The 26,051-nt window shown below is 30.8% G+C and overlaps 1 protein-coding gene and 1 pseudogene across 1 annotated transcript; both read right to left on the bottom strand.

The window, feature by feature from the left end:
- Positions 1–519: 519 nt before the first annotated feature.
- On the bottom strand, positions 520–2,274 carry LOC148938250 (uncharacterized; annotated as a pseudogene).
- Positions 2,275–5,268: 2,994 nt separating this feature from the next.
- Positions 5,269–24,933, bottom strand: Cad96Ca (tyrosine kinase receptor Cad96Ca). The gene is made up of 8 exons (XM_089074702.1): positions 23,770–24,933; positions 10,044–10,291; positions 9,379–9,488; positions 7,728–8,127; positions 7,413–7,589; positions 6,867–7,217; positions 6,473–6,778; positions 5,269–6,104 (listed from the first exon to the last, which is right to left on the bottom strand). Exons 1-8 carry the CDS (start codon positions 23,822–23,824, stop codon positions 5,868–5,870), a joined length of 1,884 nt encoding a protein of 627 aa, XP_088930828.1. The 5' UTR covers positions 23,825–24,933; the 3' UTR covers positions 5,269–5,867.
- Positions 24,934–26,051: the final 1,118 nt, after the last annotated feature.

Genomic DNA, 26,051 nt, shown 5'->3' on the forward strand with positions numbered 1-26,051 from the left:
GAAGAAAAACTTTGACATGTAATTTATACATTCAAAATATAGATGAATAGAACCTTTCCTAGAATTTTAGCCAGATAAAGCAGAGTCGCATAATGCATATGTTTAAAGAAACTGATCAGTCAAATATCTTATATAAAGGACTGTATTGTTGCTTTCTTTTTCATATTAAATGAGTGATTGGTTATTTTCATGTTGAAATATTAAATTTATACATTATGTATTGAAGATCAAATTTACATGAAATTTGATCAATTACAATGAAAAAACAATCATTTTTTTATTTTAATTGGTCTCCCATTCAATCTTCAATTTGATACAGACCTTATGCAACTATACGGATTTATCTGAATAGCCCTTATGCTTTAAATAATATTAATAATTAATATTAAAAAATATTTATTATATTAAAAATTATTGTATTAAAAATGAATATGATTAGTTAAAAAATATCCACCAAGACTTTTTCCAAATATTGATAAAAGCAAAGGAAATTACGAAAGTTTACACCGTGTCACAGATAGACCTTTATTGTAAAATATCATAATCATTTTGTAAAATATACATCCTACATCATTAATCATATTGATTCAATACTAGATTAGATTTTATGATGGTCACATGTGAATACATTTCCTTCCATTGCGCAATCAAACAATCGGAAATTTCATGACTTGACGAGAACAGGATGAAATTTAATTTAGGACAACACTCGAGAAATGTACGATATGTATCAGCTGTGAGATCCTGAACGCCTATCAAATCCAAATATTTCAAATTTTTACACGACGTCAGTTTTCAAATCATCATTAGTGAGCCCTTCTAAATTACGTAAGAAGACTATTTCCAAATATTGACAAGAGGAGAGGAAATTACGAAAGTTTACACCATGTCTAGTTTTATAGCCGCTGTAAATAAAACAAAAATCATATTACAGATCATCATATAAAAAGAAAAACAGTATTTCAAGATGAATAAAGCAAATATCTTCAAATTCTAACTAAAAAATGTGGGTTCTATAGAAAGTTAAAATATTGTAGAAGAGCATGAAACACGTACCACCCAGTAAAATCTATTACACGAAGATTTTTACATCCAGACAATTCAACGAAATATCGCGATGTAGAATCTGTATTACATAAATGAAAATTTACTTCCTCTAGATTTGGACAATTTTTTCTCAATTCCGCGGAGACCTCCCCTAAATCAATTTTCTCACGGCAACCTTTTATAGACAAGCGACGTAATCGACGATTAGGCTGTATTATTTTGCATAGAGTAGAAGTTGTTATGCTACCAGGCAAATATAAATTCTCCAGAAACTGCAAATTTGCGAGATGTGAATATCCATGTTCTGTTTCGCATTCGAGGAAAATTAATTCTAAAAACAAAAAAATATTTGTCCAGATAACAAGTTGACGTAATTTGTCATAATTTAAATCTAATTTTAACAAAAATGATGTCAAGATAACGACAAGTAATGTCAACTTGCTGGATGTATTAATATGTATTATTATGTATATATAAAATTTGCAAGTGTTTTGGTACAGATATTTGAGATATATCACGGAGTTTTCATACCTTTCAAATTTTTACATTTTCTTGAAATTTGATGAACAATGAAATCAGTAGTGAAACATAGAGGTTGAAGCAAGCTTAAGTGCGTTAAAAAGTTGCCATGTGACTCAAGAAGATCGCAGATTTCCGTAGTGTTAAAATCGAAAAAATGGAGTTTCAATTTCCTTGCATATTTATATTTTGATTGCAAAAGTTTTAATAAATGTTCTCTAGAATTTTTACTTCTAATATACTCTAAAGCATCATCCTTTGTAAAATTCGCGTATAACAGAGGATCTCGTGCTAATTGATTAAAATATTTATTTACTCTATACATACGACATAAAGATTTTATATCCAAGTATCTCAGTATATTCAGTATTATTTCAATCTGTAAAGATATATGTAATATGAAATTTTAATAAATAGATTAATGTTACGGAGTCATTACGAGATAAATTCTTTTCAGAATACTTTACAGGAAGTACAGAAAGATTGCCACATGGTAGTTCCTCGGGTTTACTTTTCTCGATTGACAAAAATTTGAAAATTCGACAAAATAAATGTATAAGAATGGTCAGCATCTTGTTAATTACTTGATATTAAAAATACTGTTATTTATCGCTTTTAATATTTTTCTTTCTTTCTGTTCTGGACTTAGAGCCTGTTTTATCTCACTTTCATATGTCTGTGATGTGCACGCAGATGATGCACAGGCATGTGGGACCTAGATTTTAATGCCTATTCCAAACAGCAAATTTTTGAGGAAGTTCTATGGGTAAGAATGCTCACGTGGTTTGCCAAGCTATCAAGCGGAGATCTATAAAAATATTTCTGTCAGGAATCGAAGCCTGGATCTCTGGCGTAGTGAATAATGTGCGCTGTCCACTATGCTACGCTCCCTCTCTGCTTTTAATATTCAAAATAACTAATTGATCTTCCAACTAAATCCAATTAAATTTCTGTAAGGGAGTAATGCAATAATGTTAATAGATCTGATTAAATTGTATTTATAGATTCATTCTTTTAAAAGTATTAATTTTGATATATCAAATAAGTTAAGCATAATGGAAATATAAAAATAATTATATATATAAAATTAATAATTTTGAAACAAATATATGTATTTTAAATATATAATATTTAAATATATTATTTTATTTCTGTATTAATTGCAATTTTTCTCAAATAATTGAATGCAAATTTAAAAAATTAAGTAACTGTTTAGAAAGTTATTATCTTTTTTAGAGGAAAGAATGGTAAAATAATTTATATTAGTTATGTGCTTTTTTTCTCCTCCTTCTTTTTTATGTAACCTAAATACTTGCCACGTGTTTTCTGGCAAGCTTTTTTTTACGTTGCTCTCGTTATTTTTTTGCATCTACCCTTATAGAAGTCTAATATTAGAAGATTAGATAATAATTGATCTTATTTTGAATATCAAATACATTGAACAACAGTACAATAATTTTTCTATTGTAGATGACACTTTACTGAATAAAAAGCACTTAGTTAATCCTTATAAAGCCTTATAAAGTCAACAATGCTAGAAATCGATTCAAAAAATCGATCGGAGGAAAAATCGAATGCAGTGCCAATTTCGGTCAACTGATCGATAGGATAGTCAACTTTTTCATCGTTTTGAAATTTTGAATTTTTCCCTAGCATTGAAGACAAAACTAGGTTTCTTAGTTTGTTTCTTATAGCTCCACTTTCTGCACTACAATTTTTTGTAATATACAAAAGGTATACTAAAATACTCTTTTGATAGAAATATGTAAGGAAATCTTTGTCAGGATCTATGTCCCAAACAAGTTTACACACTTACAGAAATTGAATTTAATACTGAACAGTATAATATTGGAAATTACATATTAAAAGCATTGTTGTTCAGTGTTTTTAATATTCCAAATAAGTAATTAATCTATTTTCCAGTATTAAATTTCTATAAGAAAGATTTCTATCTATGAATAAAAATAACGAATAAAAAATTTACATTTTTAAAAATTTACATTTTTCACAAATATCATGAATACAATGCTGAAATGTAATTATAAAGTAATAACCAACTTGAGAAGATATCAGTAATAGTATAATTAAACTAAGTGTATTTTTATAATCAAATATATATATATATTTTTTATTTAGAGAGGAGAGAGAAAGAGGGGAAGACAGAGAGAGAGAGAGAGAGACAGAGAGAGAGAGAGAGAGAGAGAGAGAGAGAGAGAGAGAGAGAAAGAGAGAGAGAGAGAGAGAGAGAGAGAGAGAGGGGGGGGGGGAGGGGGAGGTGGGAGAGAAATAGATACGATAAGTAAAAAATGCAGCAATTATGGTAATTAATAATATTTAAAAACATTAATCTTTCAATAAAATGTATAATTTCAAAATAATTTTTTAAAATTTTATTTTATTCGTATCATGTTATCATTTACATATATATTTAATATATTGAATTAAGGTATTTATTTTTAAATTGATACATATTGAAATGGATTACAAATTTTATTACAAACATTATTAAATGATTATGTTAATTTATATTTTATTTTATGTTAGAAATTATAAATTACAATTTTTTTCTCACGTAATTATTAAATAGACGTTTTATTGTCACACGGTATGCAAAAATTTATATTCAATGAATAGCTTACAGCGAGAGGATAAGGGTTAAATAATATCGATATAATAAAATCAATATGTCAATAAAATATTACGTATTATTCCGATAGCTCTATACTTTGGAAAGCACTTATGAGAAAAATATTTTGAACAAAACTTGCAGGAAAGGGCTACATTACTATAGGCGATTTTTATAGTTATTTCTTAGACTTACTATTTTCTTAAATCTATATTTCAATCAATAAAATAATTATGTATCCAAAGAATATATTATTTTGACATCATAAATACATCATGATAAAAAGAGTTAACATAATGATATTTGTTTAGAAGATTTTATAACGGAACACGTCCTATGTAATCCTATAATGGTATGAAAAACAAATTTTTCTTCACTATAATACTATAAGAATTATGTGTATTAAAAGTCACACATTCAAATAGAATATACGGACTTGACACTCGAGACATTACTGTATCTCCTGATGTTAATGTTAAAAATGTTATATTCCTGTAAAATATATGTGAAACAAATTTAATAACTGTACAAAATATTAAAACGCAAAATTTTTCCTTACTTTTTTGCATACTGACAGTGTTAAAAATAAATGTTTCCATTTTTAATCATATTCCTTATAAAGTAATATTCTTAACAGAGATTAAAAATTACTCACATTAAAAATTAAATACAATGAAGGAACTCGTTTATGTTTAATAGAACACATAAAAGAATGATTCTGAATGACGATGATTATATTGTTACGACCGAGAAGTGATCTGCTCGTTGTTGCCCCCAAAAGAAATCAATACTTGAAAAATCAATACTTCGAAGAGAGGATCGTTCCCTGACGACATGTCGCGGAGTGTTTCGATGTTCTTAATGACGCGTTGTTATTTATGTGAATATTTTACGCGGTGTCGAGGCAAACGGACATATATATAACAATTTTTATAAATATAAATCATAGGAGTGAGTGAGTTTTAAAAAAAATGTTAACTATGCTTTAATTATGGTTATGAAACATATATAAAGAGTATTAATATATATATATATATATATATATATATATATATATATATATATATTGCCAAATGTACAATGTGCATACGTTTATTTATTTATTCTTACAACAAACAATTGTACAATAACTTACAACAATGTTTAACTCAGTACATATATACAGATTCATATTTATATGAATGAATAGTGATTAAAATATTAGGAATACTTTTCTTCAACTTGTAATTGTGTCGCGTTTAGATTAAATTTTATTTTCTGTTCTTATGTACTAAAAATGATGTACTTCTTGTATGTATGTATGTACACACACGTGAGTATTATTTAACATGTACACATGTGAGTATTTAACAAAACGATCGAACAGTCTTGTGTCGTATGGAACAGAAGGATCAAAGGATCTGTTTTAAATCGTTCTCGAGCAAATTCATTAAACACATGTCATTAAAATGCGATATTACTTTTTGATCGGTCGTATAATTTATAAATATAATAATTTGTTTTAGCTAAAAAGATCATCGGCCTAATAAATTAGTCCAAAAAATTTTTCACCTACATCACCTACGTTATGCAGTGAAAGTTAATCTAATTAAGTGATAATGCTATTGCGGAAATATGTGGCAACTTATCTATGCGAAAATCGAGTGACACAACGTTGAAGATCATTACGCGAATTTCACAGTTTCTCTCCGCTGAGATTGAGCACGTTATAATACGAATGATCCGGAAACCTGTCGAGTTCGATATAATCCGTTTCGTCAAGAAGTAAGCCTTCGGTTAAGTTGACAAGCTCAGCGAAGGATGGCCTGCATGCCGGATCCTTGTCCCAGCAATAGTACATTATATTATAGAGCTCCCTTTTACAGTGCTCAGGCCTGTCCAATCTGTAGCCTTCTTTGATTCTTCGCATTACCTGATAAAACATTTTGATATGATATTTTGATATATAATACATAAAAAATTATTGATTGTAATCTTTTATTTACCGTTTAATTTACTAATTTACTAATTTCATTAGTTTGATTTATCTCTAATGTTATGTATTAATTTAATTCAATTAGGTTTAATGTTTTTATTTTATTTTGAATTTAATCATATTTTGACCAATTTAATTTAATTTTATGAATCTAGTTTTCATTTAATTTAAGTTTATATACATTAACTTTTCATACAATTGTACTCTTTTAATTTAAATTAAATTGACTTAATTAAAATAAGATAAAAATATTAAATTAATTAAATTTAATTGATAAAAACTTATTTATATACTTATTTTCATACCTCTGCTGCAGCTAGTCCAGGATACGGAGTTGATCCTAATGTCACAATCTCCCAGATCAGGACGCCGAAACTCCAAATGTCAGATTTAACGGAGAATATATTATCATACAAGCTCTCAGGTGCCATCCATCTGATAGGCAATCTACCCTCGGATTTTCTTTCGTAAATCTGATTGGCTGCCACATCTCTGGCAAAACCGAAATCTGCCACCTTGCACGCGCGATTCTCATCGATCAGAATATTCCTGGCAGCCAAGTCTCTGTGAATAATACCTTTTGATGCCAAGTATTCCATACCTTTGGCAATCTACAAATAACAAATATACACAATTAGAATTTATTTCAAATCAAATTATTGTAGATTCTAATTAAAAATTTGTAATCCAATGATTTACCTGATATACAAATCCAGTAAGATCCCTGGAGGTCAATCCCGCTCCCCCATGATTTCTCTCCTCTCTGGAGGCTCTGAGGAAACTTTGTAGCTTACCACCACTCACATACTCCAAAATGACGAACATGGGTTCTCGTTCGGTGCAACATCCTAGAAGTCTCACCACGTTGGGATGAGGATCTAGATTCTTCATAACGCGCAATTCCTGCGCGAGATCCAATCGTTCTCGTTCGGTGGCGTTTTCTTTCAGAGTTTTTACCGCCACAATTGTGGGGCCGGATTTGCCGTCGATATCTAGAGCTTCGCACTTCCATACTTGTCCGAAACAACCCTCACCAAGAATATTGAAAACCTAGAAATAATTAATTAACTAATTAGAACAGAATTGCTTATATAATTAATTGGATAGGATTAGAATTATAACCATAATTTATTAATTTAATTGACTAGTCAATGTTATTTGATTTTAACAATGTAACAATACTCATGAATTAATTATCGATACTTTGTGTTTAATTAATAATTAAGTATGGAATAATGATTATACTTTTAATCTATGTCTGGGAAATTCCCATTTATCCTCCTGTTTGTTCTGAATGCCTGCTTGGGATTCTCTCTCCCATGGCTGGTAACGATTACTATGAGCCTTTGAACCTCGCCATCTCTTCAGGACGAGAGAAGGATCATCAGACAAATTAGAAACACTAACTGACGCCTGTTCTTTCTGAAAAACCAAAGAAATCATATTTTATTTCATTTGGATCAAAATAATGTGAGAATTAATATATTTTCGAGATAAAAGAATTGTTTTCTTTCTCTTTCTTTATCTTTTCTTTTCTTGAATTAATCTTATTTTTAATACCGTGTCTGTTTTGGATTTGCGGCTGCCGCAAAATCTGTTCCTCAAAGACCAGACGCCCATACCAAGACCCACAATGAGGGCACATCCAGCTGCTACTGGCACCAATGTCATCGCCATGTCCTGCGAAGGCGGCGCAGCAGAGGGTGCGACCTTCGAACTCAATGCAGGACCCTCTACTTCGTTCACCTGGACGCTCTCTTCAGTGATGGTACTGACGGTACTGGTGCTAACACTGACGTCATTCTCTTTAGGTTTCACTTTCTCCAACTCGAGTTTCGTAGTTTCAAGATGATACTGTTTTGGCGGCAAAGGGGGTAATGGCGAGGGAAAGGGCGGTCGATTTGATATACTGAGAGGGAAAGGCGGTCGTATCGGGCCACGGGAACCATGATTTGGTTTCCTATTAAAAGAATAAGTCAAAAATAATTTTTTTAATCCATAATTGTTAATAAAATAATATCAAAAGAAATCTTCCTTTAATTTAATAGTAGTAATAATTAATAATTAATGAAATTTCCAGGCTTTTCAGTAGTGTTTTATTAAATAAATGTTTGTCATAATTTCCTTTATAAATATTAAATTTTTTGCTAATTAAATTGTCAATTGAATTTTGACAATTTTCTGGTAAAAGATGATTTCTTTTGACAAGTACTTCTTATACTATACAATTTTTGTTCAATTATCGTTGTTCTATTAATGAAATACAGTATGATTAATAAAACAAATCATTGCTATATTCTCTTAAAATCACATGCTACTTCTTGTTACTTAAAAAAAATACTATTTTGCAAATTTGTTTTATTTAATATAATTTATATTGAAATACTGTGATCCTAAACATTTTTCTAAGTATAATAATCAGAAAATCAATTTGCATTAAATTAAAATAATTATAGTTAGCATTATAATGAATTTTATATTTTGCAGAAATAATCTTTTAATCTTTATATATATATATATATATATATATATATATATATATATATATATATATATAATGTGTGTGTGTGTGTGTGTGTGTGTGTGTGTGTGTGTGTGTGTGTGTGTGTGTATGCGTGTGTGTACAAAATTAATGAATATTTTGAACATATATTATGTATATATATATATATATATATATATATATATATATATACACACATACAAAAATTAATGAATATTTTGAATATATATCGTACAACGGATTATTTAAAAATGACACAAGAAAAATACATTATATATCGAGACATTAACAGATATTATCATATATTATACATATATTTCAGAATTTCAATTATCAAATATCAAATGAATTATCATTTGACCGATATTCATAAATAATTTTAAAAAGGTGACATAACTTTTTTAGCACTCAAATATATTAGTGTAATGAGAAGTTAATATCTTATTTTTATGTATTTTAAATTAAAAAAAATACTGCTATTTATTTATATTAAAAGGACATCCAAAATATTTTAGAAATTTAACTTCCAATATTAATGCAAATTAATTGATAACTCTAGAATTTTTTTATATTCATTTATTTTGTGAAAGTTAACATTTAAATTCTGCAGCTCATTGGTTTTATTTCTTTAATGTTAGGTGTACAGATTTATATGAAATCTACAAAAATTGTGTATGTATATGCGCGTATATCTGTGTGATTACGCACTTTGCCTTTTCCTGATGTGCTGATACGTTCTTGATGTTGACGAAAACTTCAGTCTTTGCCGTGAGCTGACCGTCAGAAACTGTGACGTAGAGTAACAGGTTCTGGCCTCCCTGAAAAGAAGAATGAACAAGAAGCGTAACTCAAGTGCTTCGATATCCGAGCATTCACGAATGCTATATATGTAGAAGATCTATGCCTTTGTCCAACATATCGCGTGTTTCCTTCGTAATATACTTTTTTCACAAATATTTTTGCTCTGGACAAACAATTTTTGTGTATATATAAATATATATATATATATATATATATATATATCGAAATATGTCAAATTTATATTTAATTAGCAATTTTTATATTACATATTGTGCAATAACATTTAAAATAATAATAATATAACGTTTAAAAGCATGAGCCTACAATTATTAAATAATTTGTATAAATTTAATTAATTGATTAATATAAAATGTATATGATTTTTTAAACAAATTTACAGTTATTAGATGTTAAATAATATTTAACATCTAATAACTGTTTTACATTATATCATGACTAATTATAAGTAGTAATCTCTTGTTTTATATTTTTATCAAAATTATTTATCTTAAATATCTTTGATACAGAAACTTTTATCTAAAATGATTTTGACAGTTATCGAGGATACTCACTTTTCCTTTGAGAGTTTCATTGAGATATACTGTGCCGGTCTTGCTGTCAATGGAGAATGGTAACGGCGGTTGAGGACTACCATCTCCGTTGTAATTATGACGGTGTTCTAGACCATAAGTTAAATTGTTCTGTTCATTGTCATTGGCGCGAACCCTGGTCACGACACTTCCTACGGGCTCGGTATCCGGAAGTACCCAGTTTCGATCCAGCCATATTATGGGCGGTGTGTTGTCGCTGAATTGATCTCCTACAAAAAAAAAAAATTAATGATGATGATTTATGAAATTCTTTCGGTATTTTAATATTTAGTTCAATACTAAGTTTTATTTTTGAAGTTAGACATTTTGAAAATTTAAGATTTTGTAAATATATAAGTTTGAGAATTTTGTAACTTGTGATTTTATATATTATATGTCATATGTTATATTTTATATATCTTATTTTATATTTTATATATTATATGTTTATATTATAATTGCTGACATCTTCTTATCTTTAATCTTTTTCTTACTCTCCTGTCTTTTCTAGATTTTATGTACACTTTTATATAATTTTATATAACCTTTGAATTTCTTATACTACGTCTTTCTTATATCAGATCTAAAAATAGCTTATATTTAAAGTTTTCATTTTAAATAATCACAGTTCTTTGCCTAATGTGTATTTGCGACAATTCAAATTCCGATTATTTACGACGTAAATGTTTAAAATTCAGCTCACCGACAATTAATGGCTTCTCGTCACGGAAGGTTGACAACGCGACTGAAATCCCGTTCAAATCGACTTCGATTCCTCGCAATCGCGAGCGCGTTTCGAGCTCAACCGGCAAGCTCGCTGTTTTACGCTCGAGCTCTAATTAGGGTTCGGGTTTACCGAACGATAATGAGAGAGAGCAGTGGGTGGAAATGCACGCGCATCGAGAGATCGGCCTTGATATGCATTCCTTCCTGGATTTCGAGTTCATATCGTCAAGTAGACTGTGACCCCTCGTGAGATTTTATTTCACGTATTTTCGGTTGTCCTTTATTATACGCAATCCTCGTTTTATGCATAATCTCTTTGGAATTCTGTAATCTTTCGTATTACCCGTGTTATACAACATATCTTTCTTAATTAATTACATTACACTTTTGAAATACAGCAGAAAAAAGTTACGAAAAAGAAATCATTTTTCGAAAAGAAAAATTAAAGTAGAAAGAAAGGAAGAATGAAGATATAGAGAGCAATTATTAGCAGACGTTTCTTAAAAAATTTCTTTCAGATAATTTATTCTCCAATTTCTCATATTGTCCTCATCGCATAATTACCGACTCCCGTGTTGCTCGTGCCATTTCTACGGCATCTCATGCAAGAAAAGCGAATAACTGGACCTCGCGGCGTTCTACACCTGACGTCTCCAACGAACAATCGTGCCGCGATTTCGCGGTAACTACACGCCAACGATCCTCGACCTTTCTTATTAAGAATGATTGGTCCGACGAGTTATGCTTGGAATAGAAAGTCACGGCGAGCAGCCGCACGAAGAACGTTATGATACCGGCCGGCCGATCTGATACGGCGCGAAAGGCGCGTATATATATATATATATATATATATATATATATATATATACTAGAAATAGAAAGTGCATCGTGCAAGCGTGCATGTTCGCGATTTGCAAAATTCAGATTTACTTCGGCTTCGGCCGAGCAGTGATAATGAACTCTCCTCGCGAATATCGTTTTGCGAATGTTCGATCTTAATTGCACATCGCGCGTCTTTTTTTCCCGTTCCGTTACGTGTTTGTTTCCTTTTCAAACGTGAGCTACATCTCATTAGCGTTCGATTTTTACAAAAGCTCATTAAATTAGAGCTGTAAAAAGTAAAGTTATATATTGTTTTTCACACAATACACGAAAAATTAGTAAAAGATAAATCAAACCGAGGAAATTCGATAAAATTCAATACAATTTCAATATATTTTAATATTTCGGTATATTTACTGTAGAGGAGGGGATAATAAAGAAGATTTTTAATCGGGGGTTTTTATATAAAAAATATTTTAATTATCAAATTATTATAGAACCGCTACTGCTAAACGTACTGGCACGTGCTTGGTGATAATTATTATATTATGGTATAATTATTGAATTTATTTCATATAGAATTTATTTCATTTAGCACTTAAGATCCTGTTTCCGAGGAATTGGCCATGTTATCTTCCAGTTTAATAAAATTTCTTCTTGAAGCAGAAATTTGAATAAAAATTCGGCGGAATCCGTCGTCATTAAAATTATATATGATACAGCTTAGAAACGCTATCTTTTCGATGTGAAGAAATAGATTACGCTTAAATGACTGTTTTCGATCTAAACAATCGTTCTCAAGTCAATGATCCTCTGTCGGGAAGATGCGGTAAAGTGTTTTCGCAGAGAGCGACGTAAGCGTGACGATCTTCATAATGGTAGCGGTTTTACTTCGTGCTCTCTTCTCACCCTTCGTCTCTCGTAATCGTAGCGATTATTCATGAGAATATAGCGCAGTAACTGTATTCTCACGGTGCAGTGACTTCAATACCGCTATAACGCGCCGCGCGTTTGAGACGTTACTCAAAGCGAAGACAGCGGCGCATTGTAATGCGGCGCGCTCTCGCCATAATCGGCATCGCGCATTTCGTATCAATGTCAATCGCGTCACGACCGGATAAAAATAAAAATTCCGCGCACACCGTGCTTTCGCGAATAAGCATTAACTAGATGACGCTGCGTGGTACCGTAAACCGCGGTTACATGTTGTCGCGGGATGGAGAACTCCGCTGAGAACAGCATTGCTTTCTTTGCTTTCCTTCATTTATTTGGACACTCCGATGTCGATGACTTGGCAATTAATAATAGTAAACAGCGGCAATGTAAACGAAAGGATTAATAAGTTTAACAATAATTTGTAATTTTAATGTTATTTTACTTTAAGGTGTTTTTTTTTTTTTTTTTAATAGCAAACCTCTCATAAATTTATAATTGTTTTCAATGTTGTTAATAAAATAATTCAGTGTATTTTAAATGCATATTATTTCGAGTTTCGATATAAATTATTAAATTATGGTAAATGATGATCGCCATTAAATGATGCCATAAAAATCTACTTTAAATTACTGAAAAAAAAATCTGTTGGTATGTTTATGGTAGTTGTGAGATATTCTATATATTAAAAGATGAAGAAAGATAAAATTACATATGCGGGATTAAAGGGCATTCCAATGCTACGTGAGTGAACGTCGACAGCGTAAAGTCGATCGCCATTGGGACTTTCCCAAATCGGTCAACAGCGAGTTTCCTTTCGAATCATTATCCTCCAGACACGATGACGTGTCTCATGTAAAACATAGAGGCGGATGCGATTCTCGGACTTTCTCGGATTTCGTCCACGCGTTTTCTACTTTTAACGTCGACGACAGAGAGGAATCGAGACGGAGGTGCCGAGGAGGTGCGAAAGGTTCTTTCGCGAGACAACGAGGAGCATGGTCAGTACGGCGATGCGTCCCGAACAACACGGAGAAAGTGGGACGATGAAAGTGCGATCGAACGACTGCGCCTGTATGTGTCTGTGTTTGTTTTCTATATGTAATTGTATTGAGTACCCGATCGTGTCCGTTCGAGAGAATAGCGTCTCTTCTATTAGCTTCTTATCGAGAGATAAGAATAATGATAAGATAATGAGATGATAAGCGTCGCGGGCTTCTGTATCTCATTCTCCTGCTACCAGCATAGTTTTTCTGCATTAATTTTAAATCACCAAAAAACTTACTTACTTGCGATAAAACATCGTTGATGAGATTCTATATTTTATATTGTGAGTAAAATTAAAAGCTATAGTAATAATTTATTAATTAGCAATTATGATTGTAATCACAGCGTGAATTATCACCGCTGAGACCGCTGTCCTTCGAACATTGAAATCTCGTTGCTCGCTGAAGTCATCGGCGGGCAGGTCGCCCTACTTCGTGGATGACCGGTTAAAGGAAACTCCGCTGTTCTCCCCGCGGAGAGGTGAGGGGCTTTCGAAAGAGGCAGGTGGAGTTTCGAGCCTTTCACAGTGATTCTTGGACGACTATCCTGATAAAATTATCTCGGAAAAATAAAAGATTCCATTGTGTGAATTCAATTGTGCGAATATATGTAGCAGCAAGTAAAACAATTTATTTAACAAATTATTAACTGTTTTATTAAAGTTTTGTTTAAAAAAGACTTATTTTATATTACTTTATCGGGGCGAAAGAGATTCATTAGAAGCAAGCCAATACCAATACCAATTCTCGATAAAATTACTTTGTGGCAAATAATAATATGAAATTGTTCGTTTAAAATTCCGGAGGAAAACCTGCGGTTAAATTATCCTGATTTGTTAATTACTTTTGAGAGAAACTCGATTATCATCAGGGTGAGAGTACAATGAAAGAGGCAGATAGACAATTTAAATCCTTTCACAATGTTCCTTTCACAATTTTCTTTCTATAATAAATGGAAGACATCATTTTTTGACAAATACAATTTTCGCAAGAAAAGTATCCATAGTCCAAGTATCTAAAATGTCGAGGAAAATATTCGTTCTCTTTGTTACTTTACTTTTGTTGATTCTTTGAAGTAAAATTCATTATCTGCGACGGAATATCAAGAAAGTGACAGGCAAGTAAGCATTCAATTTCAATCTCCTTTCACAATGATCCTTGAGAGCTACTCGATAAAATTGCTCTTTGTGCAAGGCAGGATAACGAAAATATCTTGTTTCTGCAAGAGCGATCATTTTAATCCGAAAAAGATCAATTGTGCATAATTTTATAGGAAGGATTACAGTTAGTCGACGTTAAAAGTGCGTTGTCATCTCAGGGTGAGAGATAACCTCGGAAACGGAGATAAATGAGAGTAGGCAGACGGCATTTCAATCCTTTCACAATAATCCTTGAAGCCGATCCGATATAATTATCGCATAAAACAGAACGGAAAGTGTCCCCCTTCCGCCTGGGACTTTCTTAATTTGATATACTCTTTTTGCATGCGGCATGCTTCACTGAATTGACAACAAAAATGTTGCTTTTCCTTGTCTTTTTCTAAAACTAAAATTTGCTTTAATATTATTAATGAACAATACTTATAGTTATACAATATTTTTGTTAATAATTTATTTTTTATTGCACAATAAATAATGTTTCTCATATTATATAACTCTTCATATCATCCATATTATAATGTAAATCTATTACGTTGTTAATAAAATATCATTAATCCTTTCTCTTTCTAATGATTTTTCAAATATATCAAAATATACCGAATATATTCAAGAAATTTACTTTCATTAAATTATATTTATTCATCATTTTATACACGTGTGATTTATTTTAGCGCATTTTGTGATGTAGTTTTCATTTCAATATCGAAGCGATATCGGCATTAAGGTTCCTAATGGCCTTGCGATAAATCAAAGGATGCCTGAAAAAAAAATGTTGTCGATGCTACGAGCATTTAGTTAAATCGCAAAGTGCTAAAGCTCGCTCTTCAAGACGAATAGGCCATTGAGCACGTTGCTGATGGCTCTAGGCAGGCGGTAGCGCTCATCGCTAGAGCTGTCGCTAATGGCTAGAAAGTCCGGCCCCCGTGATTTATGCGTCGAGCTCGTTTCTCTCGTGAGAGCTCTCGCTTCGACACATACAGGTGTATCGGAAACGGGTAAAGTCCGGAAATTGATCGGCCGATCGGCGATCGCAAATTAACCGAACGGTCGAGGATGCGCTCCCTTCTAATTATTTGTTATCGTTAATCAGCACCGATGTACGGATTCGCAATAATTTAGCGCCTATATATATATATATCGGCAAATTGCTACTCCACACGTCGACGAATCCTCTAGAATATCTTCATGCGATACTTCATCGAGAATTTGTAGACTGATTAATGGGTTTAATAATATAGAACGATTTATATTAATTGGTTAATAAATTTGAATAAAATATTTATTAATAATTAATTCAAAGTTAATTATTAATGAATATTTTATTAACAAAATATCTTGTTAACAAAAAATAAAATTTTTATTAATAATTAACTCAGTATCGTTAGATAGTAGTTACTATTTGTAATTGTATATATTTTTTTGATCGCGGAGATTTCGAATATCTTAGTTTCTGATCTTGATTTCGACGATGCGAGCGAAATTACGAATTATAAGGAAAGCGCGAAGATAATTACTTCGTCGAAATTAAAAGAAACGATGAAGTTTCCTCGTTTTGTACACGAAATATTTCCAAATATTTCCAAAGTGCAAAGAGTATGCAATGGGCAAGTGCAGTTTTCGTGTGACTCATGAGGAATGGTGTGTTAGCTATAAAATAACGCGAGACGTGTAGCAGGATTTGAAAGTGAACCACTCGATTTCCGTCGTTGATCGCAATGCGATTGAGGAGCCTTCGAATCGACGATGTTTTCTCGTTAACCGGACACGGATCATCTCTTTGCCTTTCGAATGCCTCTTTGCCTTCCGAGAACAGCCGTCCATGCAGTTCCTGGGATCGATTTATCAACTTACTTTTAGAGCTATCTTAATGATCATTTTATTGATCTGTCGTGTCTATGATCCGGATATTACATTTGAATCATATTACCAGAATATAAAGTATAACATGAAATAGATAAATTCAAATTCCAGGATACTTCCGAAAGGACGTTATTATTAAATATATAAAGAGGAATTAAATAATAAAAGATCTTACAATGACTGTTAATTTTTTACAAAATTAATTTTTACAAAAATATATACGACTGCAAAGAACTGAAAAGAAAAATTCGAAAAGTACATGAAACTGGCCAAGGTTAGGTGACGTCATTGGAGTGCGCGTATTTCCGGATATTGTGGGTGCCGAAAGAGGTCATGTATCTTTTTGTTCCCGCCATCTCGGCCGCGACGAGAGCCGAAACGAAGCGAATCGGAGAACTTTCACTGCACCTGGTGAGGTCATCGTCGATCCTTAAATATTCCCCGGCGTGACGCTTCACTTTCATATGCTGCGACGCTTTCGAGACTCGAAAAGTCGAGCCGAGCAAACGAACTGGCGAAGCGCGATCGCGTTTTAACGATCCTTACGTAACACTCTCGAGAAGACTCGAGATCCTCGTCCGGGATTACCGTGAACTAAGAGATAAGACTCGTTTAATTTAACCGAAGAAATAATTTCCTGGCTCCAAATGAAAAACGTTTGATCTTCTCACTTCGAATTTATTTTCAAAATATGACAAAAATATAAGAGAACTTAAACCAGTTAGAAATATTCTTATCTTTCGAGTTCTATGTATGTAAGTATTTTTTTATAAAAATAGTTAATGTTAAAAAGTACTCTATAAAATATTAATTCAATCCAGTTTTGAATTTGAAACGAGTTATTTGATCGAGATTTATAAGATTCTGAGAGTTCTATGGGATTGAAGGGATTCAATTGTGATACTCTGATCCAGGTTTTAGTTAAAAATAGCAGCTGACGAGTTATGCAAATCCTTATGTTAACACAGCAATAAAAGATCTATACAAGTTATTACATATAATCATATGAAATTTCCAGATACATGATACGATCATTTTTAAGAAGAGCTTTATAAAAGGAAACATTATTAGAAAAAAAATTTATTGATGGAAAATTCTGTCATGAATTTAAGATCAATCTTTCCATAAATTTTATTCGTTCGATAATTACTTTATTAATAATTATATTATCAGATTAAAATAAATATTAAATTATTTTGTAATCAGATGATTAATGTTCATACAGGGTGTTCCATAAGTCAAAGTCAGTTATTCGGGAGATAAATGGAGGCCTAAAAACAAAAAAAAAATTGATGTGAACATAAGTTCAAAAATACATTGTTTTCGAGTTATTGCCGTTATTGAAATTTGAAATTGTTTTGATTTCGAAGTTTTTTGTTAAAATTGAAAGGAGAGATGATCTTATGAGTTTTATAATATAATTAAAATTAAATAAAAGTTATGGGTTGCTTTAGCACTCAAGATACACAATTGTGAAATCATGATCTCTGCTTAGAGATGCTAAGAGAGATATATATCTCTCCACATAATGCATCCTGTGTAGTAAAGTAGCCCGTAACTTTTATTTAATTTAATTATATTATAAAATTCATAAAAATTATCTGTTCTTTCAATGTTGACAAAAAAATTCGAAAGTAAATTTGAAATTTCAATATAAAAGTGGGCTATAACTCGAAAACAATGCATTTCCGGATCTATATTCATATTAACTTTTTTTTTGTTTTTGAGTCTCCAATCATCTCTCGAGCGATTGATCCTTATTTTTGAAACATTCTATATATATTATATATATATATATATTCTATATATATATATATATATATATATATATATATATATATATTCTATATATATATATATATATATATATATATATATATATCTATATATAACTATATCCTTATATATCTATATATATATTCTATATATATATATATATATATATTTTATCGAAACAATTGCGATGACGATGCAAACTGCCACTTCAACACTTATCATTTACTGATTGAGGTAGTTTTTGCCTAATGTAATGTCATCGGGAAAGTGCATTAACGACAGGAACAGGCGCAGTAAATAGCCCGCAAAACTGCCGAAGAATTGTTTAGAACTGGTTGCGAGCGATCCTTGTCTGGTGAGAAGAATGCTCACATAAACCATCTTATGGCCGCGCCATAATAACATACGTTCGCCGCATCCGCCATACTGAGCTTATTTCCTGCGTTAAGTCGAAATCGCTATAAAAGCGTGTTTATGCGCGAATACAAATTTTACCGTGAGAATAGAAAATAGAAAATATCGCTATTAGAAAAAGAAAATATGGATATTAATGAAAAGATTACATAATAAATATAATATGGATTAAAGAAGAAATTATACATAAGGAAGATTATTACATAAATTATAAAAAAAAAATTTTTTTAGTTCAAAATTTTCTATGCGGACAAATTTTATTTTGCCTAGTACATCATATTTTCTATCATTTTTATTACTTTAAGATATAATTTTATAGTTTTTAGCTTTGGATTTAGATTTCTGTTTTAAATATATGTTTTGTGCGTTTATTTTGTAGGACTGAATCAAATTTTTTCGAGAAAACTTATTTTTTCCGGAAACCAGAATTGCTTAGACACGCAACACAAGTAAACACATCATGACTAATAAATCGCGATATGACACGCGCGTGAAGAAGATGGCCCGAAGACCGTGCTATTGCAAGGAATTCTACGAGTCAGTGGAAATGCACTTCGTCCCTCCCGCCCCGTCAGTGCAGTCGACAAGCCTTGGTGTCAGTGAAGGTTAGGTATGGGTTCTTGCTCGGTGTCTGGTGACCCGGTTTGCACGACTGTCTCTGTGCTTGAATGTTGTTAATTCTCTCGCGAAGCCTCATACCGATAATTTAATATAGGATCCTTTACTTTTTATCTTCATATCCCATTTTCCTTTTTAAAGGAAGAAATTATTTAAATTGAAAATTTAAAAATTATTTTGTTATATACAAACAGTTTTTATATTTATATTGCTTATTTGCTGAAAAATAAAACAAATGGCAAGTAGCAATTGTGATAAATGTAAAGAAAATAATTGTAGTAAATGTAATAATAGAAACATGATATTGACGATACTATATCTTTTTGAAAAATTAAATAAAAAAATCCATATATTTAATTTCTTTATTAAATTTTAAAATAAAATAATTCGGATAATTTATTCCAAGTTCGATGTATGAGAAATCTTTTTAATTTTCTCACAAATTTCGGAAGGTGAAGAATATATTATGTTTTTTATATTATATACATTTTAAATATAAGTAATAAACCTCTTTATAAAATAATTATTTTAAGTATATTTTTGTCTGTGTGTATTTTTTTACTTGATTTAAAAATATTATTACATTTTGATATCATTATTTATTCTATGTTTTACAATAGTTCTTCAGATATACGTTCTTCAGATATATGTTCCAACTCTTTGTCTTCGAAATGAGAAGGGTTAAATCAAGGCGGACTCCCATTGTGAGGCCTAACCGCCGGTTTTTGTTGAATGTCTGCGTCCCGGTTATGCGACCGCCAGGTGCAACGTATTAATACCCGTGTCTGGTGAGTTTGCGATCGTGTCACTGCTTTATCGTGTTGTGCGAATAAAGTTTGTCTTCGCCGTTTGCGTATATTTCTTCTTACGACCTTCTTCGAGTACCGTTTTACTGCTTTATAATAGTTTATTATGATAATTTTTCATATATTTTAGTAAAGAAATTTAGCATAGCATTTCCCTTTCCTCAATAAATTGTATTATAATACGCAATGTATGTATACATTGCATATTCCATAAGAATACAAATACAAAAATATTATATTTGCCGAGTATAATAAAGTAAGTAATAAAGTAAGTGAAAATACTTATTCTCATATTATTCTAATTAATTATCATTTGCAATTCACTTGTAATTAATTAATTAATATTATTTGATATACTTTTTCAAGAGAAAAGTAATCGGAGAATAGTTTTGTGCAACCAGTAAAGATTTCGCGAGAGGCAACCGTATTGTATCAGTTAAGAAGAACGTAAAAAGAAGGTTTACGAGGCTAACGCGAGTATTCCTGGCATGCGTAGACTGTCCGCTTTTATTTTTCCGGTAGCTACAATGTGTGCACAATATGCGTAGCAAGATCGCTATTCCGACTTCTAGTCTATGCGAACTTTCAAATGATATCAAAATATTCAAACCACGTAGCTCGAGAAATCAGCTACATTCTGATAATTCAGTAATCACATGCTTGAATTCATCACATGTATGCAGTCACGAACTACAATAGTAAAAATCTAGAAACACGGATAAAAATATGCTTATGATATATCAAAGAAGAGAAAATAGAAATATTCTAGATAGAATTTAACGTCAAGTATTTATACGAAAGAAAAATTCCAACGTAATATTTCGAATAAAAAAGAAGGAAATTTAACAAATTAATTTAACAAAAATTAATATAAAAATTTAGCATATATAAATTTTAAATTTAAAAGAAAAAATATTTATCAGCTAGAAAATGAATATATATGTAACATGTGGAATTTTTACGATTAAATCATGAGTGACGTTTTTAGCGTAAAAGATAAGCTCGCAGAGAAACAGCTGTAATTATTCGTAAAACCGCATGCTTCCTGGCCGCGGTTAATTGCTCTTCGAAGGCTTAATCATGTCAAGTGTGATGTATGTGCGCAAGATCGACAGGAGGTGCGATATGTACTTATATATGATTTCACAAACAGAAGAAATTTCTATTACTTGTTGGACTTATATGTGTCTTGGATTATTTTGAATTTTTATTGATTCTCTCATGAATAGAACGAAATAAATTATATAAATATATATTTTATATGTGTAAAATATATGTAATCTTTGAAAATAAAAAGAAATAGAAAATATATTCTTTATATAGTAATACAACTTCATGAATATTTATTCTTTATATTTGTCATTTTAATAAACAAATTATTTATTTATATTAATTATTTATATATAATAATAAGATTTTAGATAATAAGATTTTATTTTTATAACAACTTCAACTTTACCTCGTTTTCTTATTATTGCTTTTGTACAAATAGAAATATAGCAATATAGCTAGGCAATGAAATTCGACAAGATAAACTATGCTATAATTTATCTTGTCGAATTTCATTGCCAAGAATTGAGTTGTAATTGCGCGAGATTTGATAGAAACTGTTTGCGCACTCGACTAATTAAAGTCTTCAGCTTTTAACGATCGTGAGTGTTCGTACAGATGCAAAATATGTACGAATCTCCTCTTCTTGTTGCGTTCTTCGGCCGCACTTGAACGCACATTCTCGTAATCGTGTCGCAACTGTTACCTCGCGCGCGATCGGTTGCTCTCCGGCTTTCTTCGGCAATTATCTGAGCTGAGGAAGAGGAATCTGACAAAAGGCCGGCACTGAAGGCCTTCACGAAACTTTCTTAAGATTACGAACTTTCTACTTGCTTAAATCTCGATCGCTCACTCGAGGATGATAGATAGTGGTATAAATAATGGCAATGCGCATGAAGCTTGAACAAGATGCTGACAATATTGTATTACCTTTCCGCTGTATATAAATATTTCTAAATATTCAAAATAAAAAATAAAATTAATTAAAAATTTATTTTTGATATTATCTGTACGAGAAACTGATGTATAAAAAATTATGTGTAAAAAATGTATAAAAAATTTAATTTATAATATAATATAATATAAAAGTAGTTTTATAAAAAGTATTATTTATTTTTGTAATATATATTATAATATTATGTTTTGTAGTATATATTATAATATAATAAAATTATATTTTTGCGTTTATCGTAATTTAAGATAAAAATCTGTAATAAGAAGAAAATTGATTTTAGAAAAATGTTATTGTATTAAGAAAATTATTTGTATAGTTGTGTATTTGTATTATTTGTATAGTTTATTAATAATTCGTTTAATAACAATTACAATAATTATTATTAATTACAACTATTATAATTATTATTTTACTGTAAATTTGAATTACCTAAAAAATTACCTAAAAAATTACCTAAGAAATAGACACAAAGATTTTTTAACAGTTATTTAAGATTTCTTATAAATTTACAATAGAACGAGTCTTTTTATTGTGTGAGAACAACGTGATGGGATTGTTGTTGCACAAAAGATATTTAGTTACATAGCAAGGCAACTTATAATAGCATACTCTGGAGAGAAAGGAATCGTTGGCGTAAGCAAGATCTACTATGAAAACGTAACGCCGTTATTTCGCATCTTTGCTGTTTTTGAGCGAATAGCAAAATTATCTTTCCTAGATAAAAAAATACATTGCGTGTTTAGATATCAGAATATCAAGATTTTGCGTGTTTATATTAGAGTAACGATCGTTCTAACATTCCTATACATCCTAATACGCTCCGTGGCTTTCTCCATGACATATTAGAAAGCGCATATATATATATTTACAACTCATCTCAAATCATATCTTTCGGAAAGAATATAATGCAATATATTGATCTTAAAAAGTATTTAGAGAAAATATTAAACCATTCAGCAATTTCAAAATTATCCCTCATGGAGTCATTGCCAGTTATAGACATTCTTACTTCAAAATATTTATTAAATCTTTAAAAAATCGAATAATTTAGAAATTCTACAAATACCGCAGATGTTTCTGTCAAGGAAGTTGCGGATTTATTGCTAATGACATACCTTCCATTTTGTGGAATGTCCATAGATCTTTGGATCTTTAAGTCCTTAATTTTGCAATCGTTCTCTTCTTGTTGTTAACTCTATATATTCTAAAGATCTACAATTCCTTTCGAGTTCAAATCAATAGGTGACCGGATATTTATATTTCAGAATTGACTTTTTTTTATAATTACATACCTAATAATCATAAATTAAGATTTATGATTCATATTAATTTATTAACGTAGCAAAACTTATTTATTATGTTTATTAAATTTATATATAATTTACATATAATTTTTCATATATATATATTATATATATAAAATTATATATAATTTACATATAATTATATATAATTATTTATATATAATTGAATTAGTCAAAGATATTTAAATATGAATTTATTCCTAATCTGCTAGCCGGCATAATCCCGCATTGAACTCACCAGCGACCATCCAGACGCATAGCGCCGCCGCCACGACAGGCCACCAGGCCGACATCGCGCTACATCGATGATCCACGATGACGATGATCTGCGAGAAATCCCGACGTTACTCCATTCGACACATCTCATCCGGTTTGCGTCGCGATCTCACTTAAGTCAATATTCACAGATTACTTGATATTTATGAGATCCACGCACCACATCGATTTTAACACAACTATCCTTTTAATTTGTACTCATTGGAAAACAATTAATATTCATTAACAACCAGACCCAAATTCACTCCAATTTGATGTTGGAGAGGATATCTTGAGCAAACGCACAAAAATGATCGTTCAGTTTTCTAAGTGCTGAGAGTTGTTGATAAAGTCAGTGATTATCCTCGAACCGTATATGTTATCATTATACCATGTTTATCACTGTTAACATCCTCCTCATCAATCATACACGTTTTCTTTGATTCTATTTTCCCTCTATGCATGTTTTCTGCTTTTTCGCTTTTGCATCTTGTGACAATCTTGCTCCGGTATGTTTCTAGTCTGTCGATTTGATACACATTCTTATTTTAATCGAATTTTTCGATCGACCAAGCGTACAAATCGACTCAAAAGCAAATGCAAAAATGTCACTGCCATCACTATATATTTCTCCTTATGGCGAATCAGCGATGGTTGCTACTTTCTCTCAATTCCCGAATGTAACAATTATTTATTATTTAATTTCGTTATTTTAATATTTCATAAAAATATTCATTAATAATTAATTAGTCAATTGATTATTATTATTATTATTACTTCAACATCAATGATATCATTGAAAGGAGCAAATTACTTTTTGGGATACTGTTCAGATTGATTGGTAGTCTATCTTCCTTACGACTCTCAAGTCGGGCTTGGGCTCGCTGCGGAACGCAGAGACATTGCGGTTGCGGGGACCACTAAGAATCCGATTGTCGCAATGAATTTAATTCCTTGAGGGATCCAACGCAAATACGAATACTCGTGTATTTCTCGAATCCGTAAAGAACGAATTTCACACTAAGATTTACACACCATCAGAGCGAGATAACGAAAGCATATCAGAGGCCCGGCAGGAGAATAAGTTTGACGACGGCTGGCGAACGAAGCGCCGACGCGACTGTCGGGCCGCAACGCCACGACCTGTTCCTCGACTGTGCTCGGCAAATCGTTGCAGTGATGTATATCAGTATGGGGCTCCTTAAGGTTATAAACTCGTCAATTTTATGATATAAAAATATTTTGTTGAAATTTGTAAAAAGGAATGGAAGTGAAGGGAGAGTTTGTCAAATTACGAAATCGAGTTATATATTAATTTTTATCTTTCTTAATATTATTATTATTATATCGAGAGAAAAAAACATAAAAGAATGTACTTTTGCAGAATAACTTTTGTAGTGCAATTATTCATGTTAAAATGATCTCTTAAGAATTTTTTCCAAAGTAGAATTTTTTTTTATAAAACTCGACGTGATACCATTATATATTTTACATGAATGTTCTATTTTTTGATGACATTTATTTTAAAATTATAGTTGATTTATCATTTTCAATTAATTAATATTCTGCATAATTTTAATGTCTCGGATATTTAAAGCTTCAAAGATGATCCGGTAGCGCCGCCATCATCGTCGTCGTGCAAGCGATCGGCCGGAGAAAATAAACCGCCAGTGGCGTAGAATTCCATATTTTACAAGCAGTTCAGTGGCAGATTCATCGTCAAATTAACGAGTAATTTAATTTTTAAGAACTTAGAAATATTCCAAATATAATATTCTTTCCAAATATAATATTTCTTTTTTTTATATAATTTCTTTGATTATATAAAAAAAAAACATATATTTTTAGTTCCAAGAGATTATTTTTTTATCATAGGAATATTAATTTGTAATATTTTAATTTAACAAAAAATGGCAAGCTATTGAAGAGAATCGTTTTATTATTATTAATTTAATTATCTTTTAGTTTAATTAAATTTAACTTTATTTTTTAATGGAGAAAGGTTCGTCAGAAAAATTTAAAATATAGATTACCAGAAAATATATTTTCACGCAAATCTTTATTTAAATGAGCGACAATGAAGTTATCTTTAGATTGCAATCGAGAATCACTTTCCATTAATCTTTCGAGAAGTAAATATAACCCATTCTGGAGTAAAGAAGCAAATGTTCGATTTTCCTCTTTGGATTTTTAAAATTAATCGGTAGTGTCGTAATTTTACTACGATGTGATGGATAGGTCCGAAAATACATGGCAAACATACAA

Source organism: Pogonomyrmex barbatus, unplaced genomic scaffold (genome assembly GCF_055798465.1).
Source record: "Pogonomyrmex barbatus isolate J1 unplaced genomic scaffold, ASM5579846v1 scaffold1, whole genome shotgun sequence".
NCBI lineage: Eukaryota > Metazoa > Arthropoda > Insecta > Hymenoptera > Formicidae > Pogonomyrmex > Pogonomyrmex barbatus.

What these genes read in the sequence shown, in the direction of transcription:
- Cad96Ca (XM_089074702.1), bottom strand. Translation starts at nt 23,824, where the DNA reads ATGTCGGCCTGGTGGCCTGTCGTGGCGGCGGCGCTATGCGTCTGGATG. An exon ending in GCACATCAGGAAAAGGCAAA is followed by an intron (nt 8,128 to 9,378) that starts GTGCGTAATCAC and finishes TTCTTTTAATAG; the next exon opens with GAAACCAAATCATGGTTCCC. An exon ending in TTCCCAGACATAGATTAAAA is followed by an intron (nt 7,218 to 7,412) that starts GTATAATCATTA and finishes AATTATTTCTAG; the next exon opens with GTTTTCAATATTCTTGGTGA.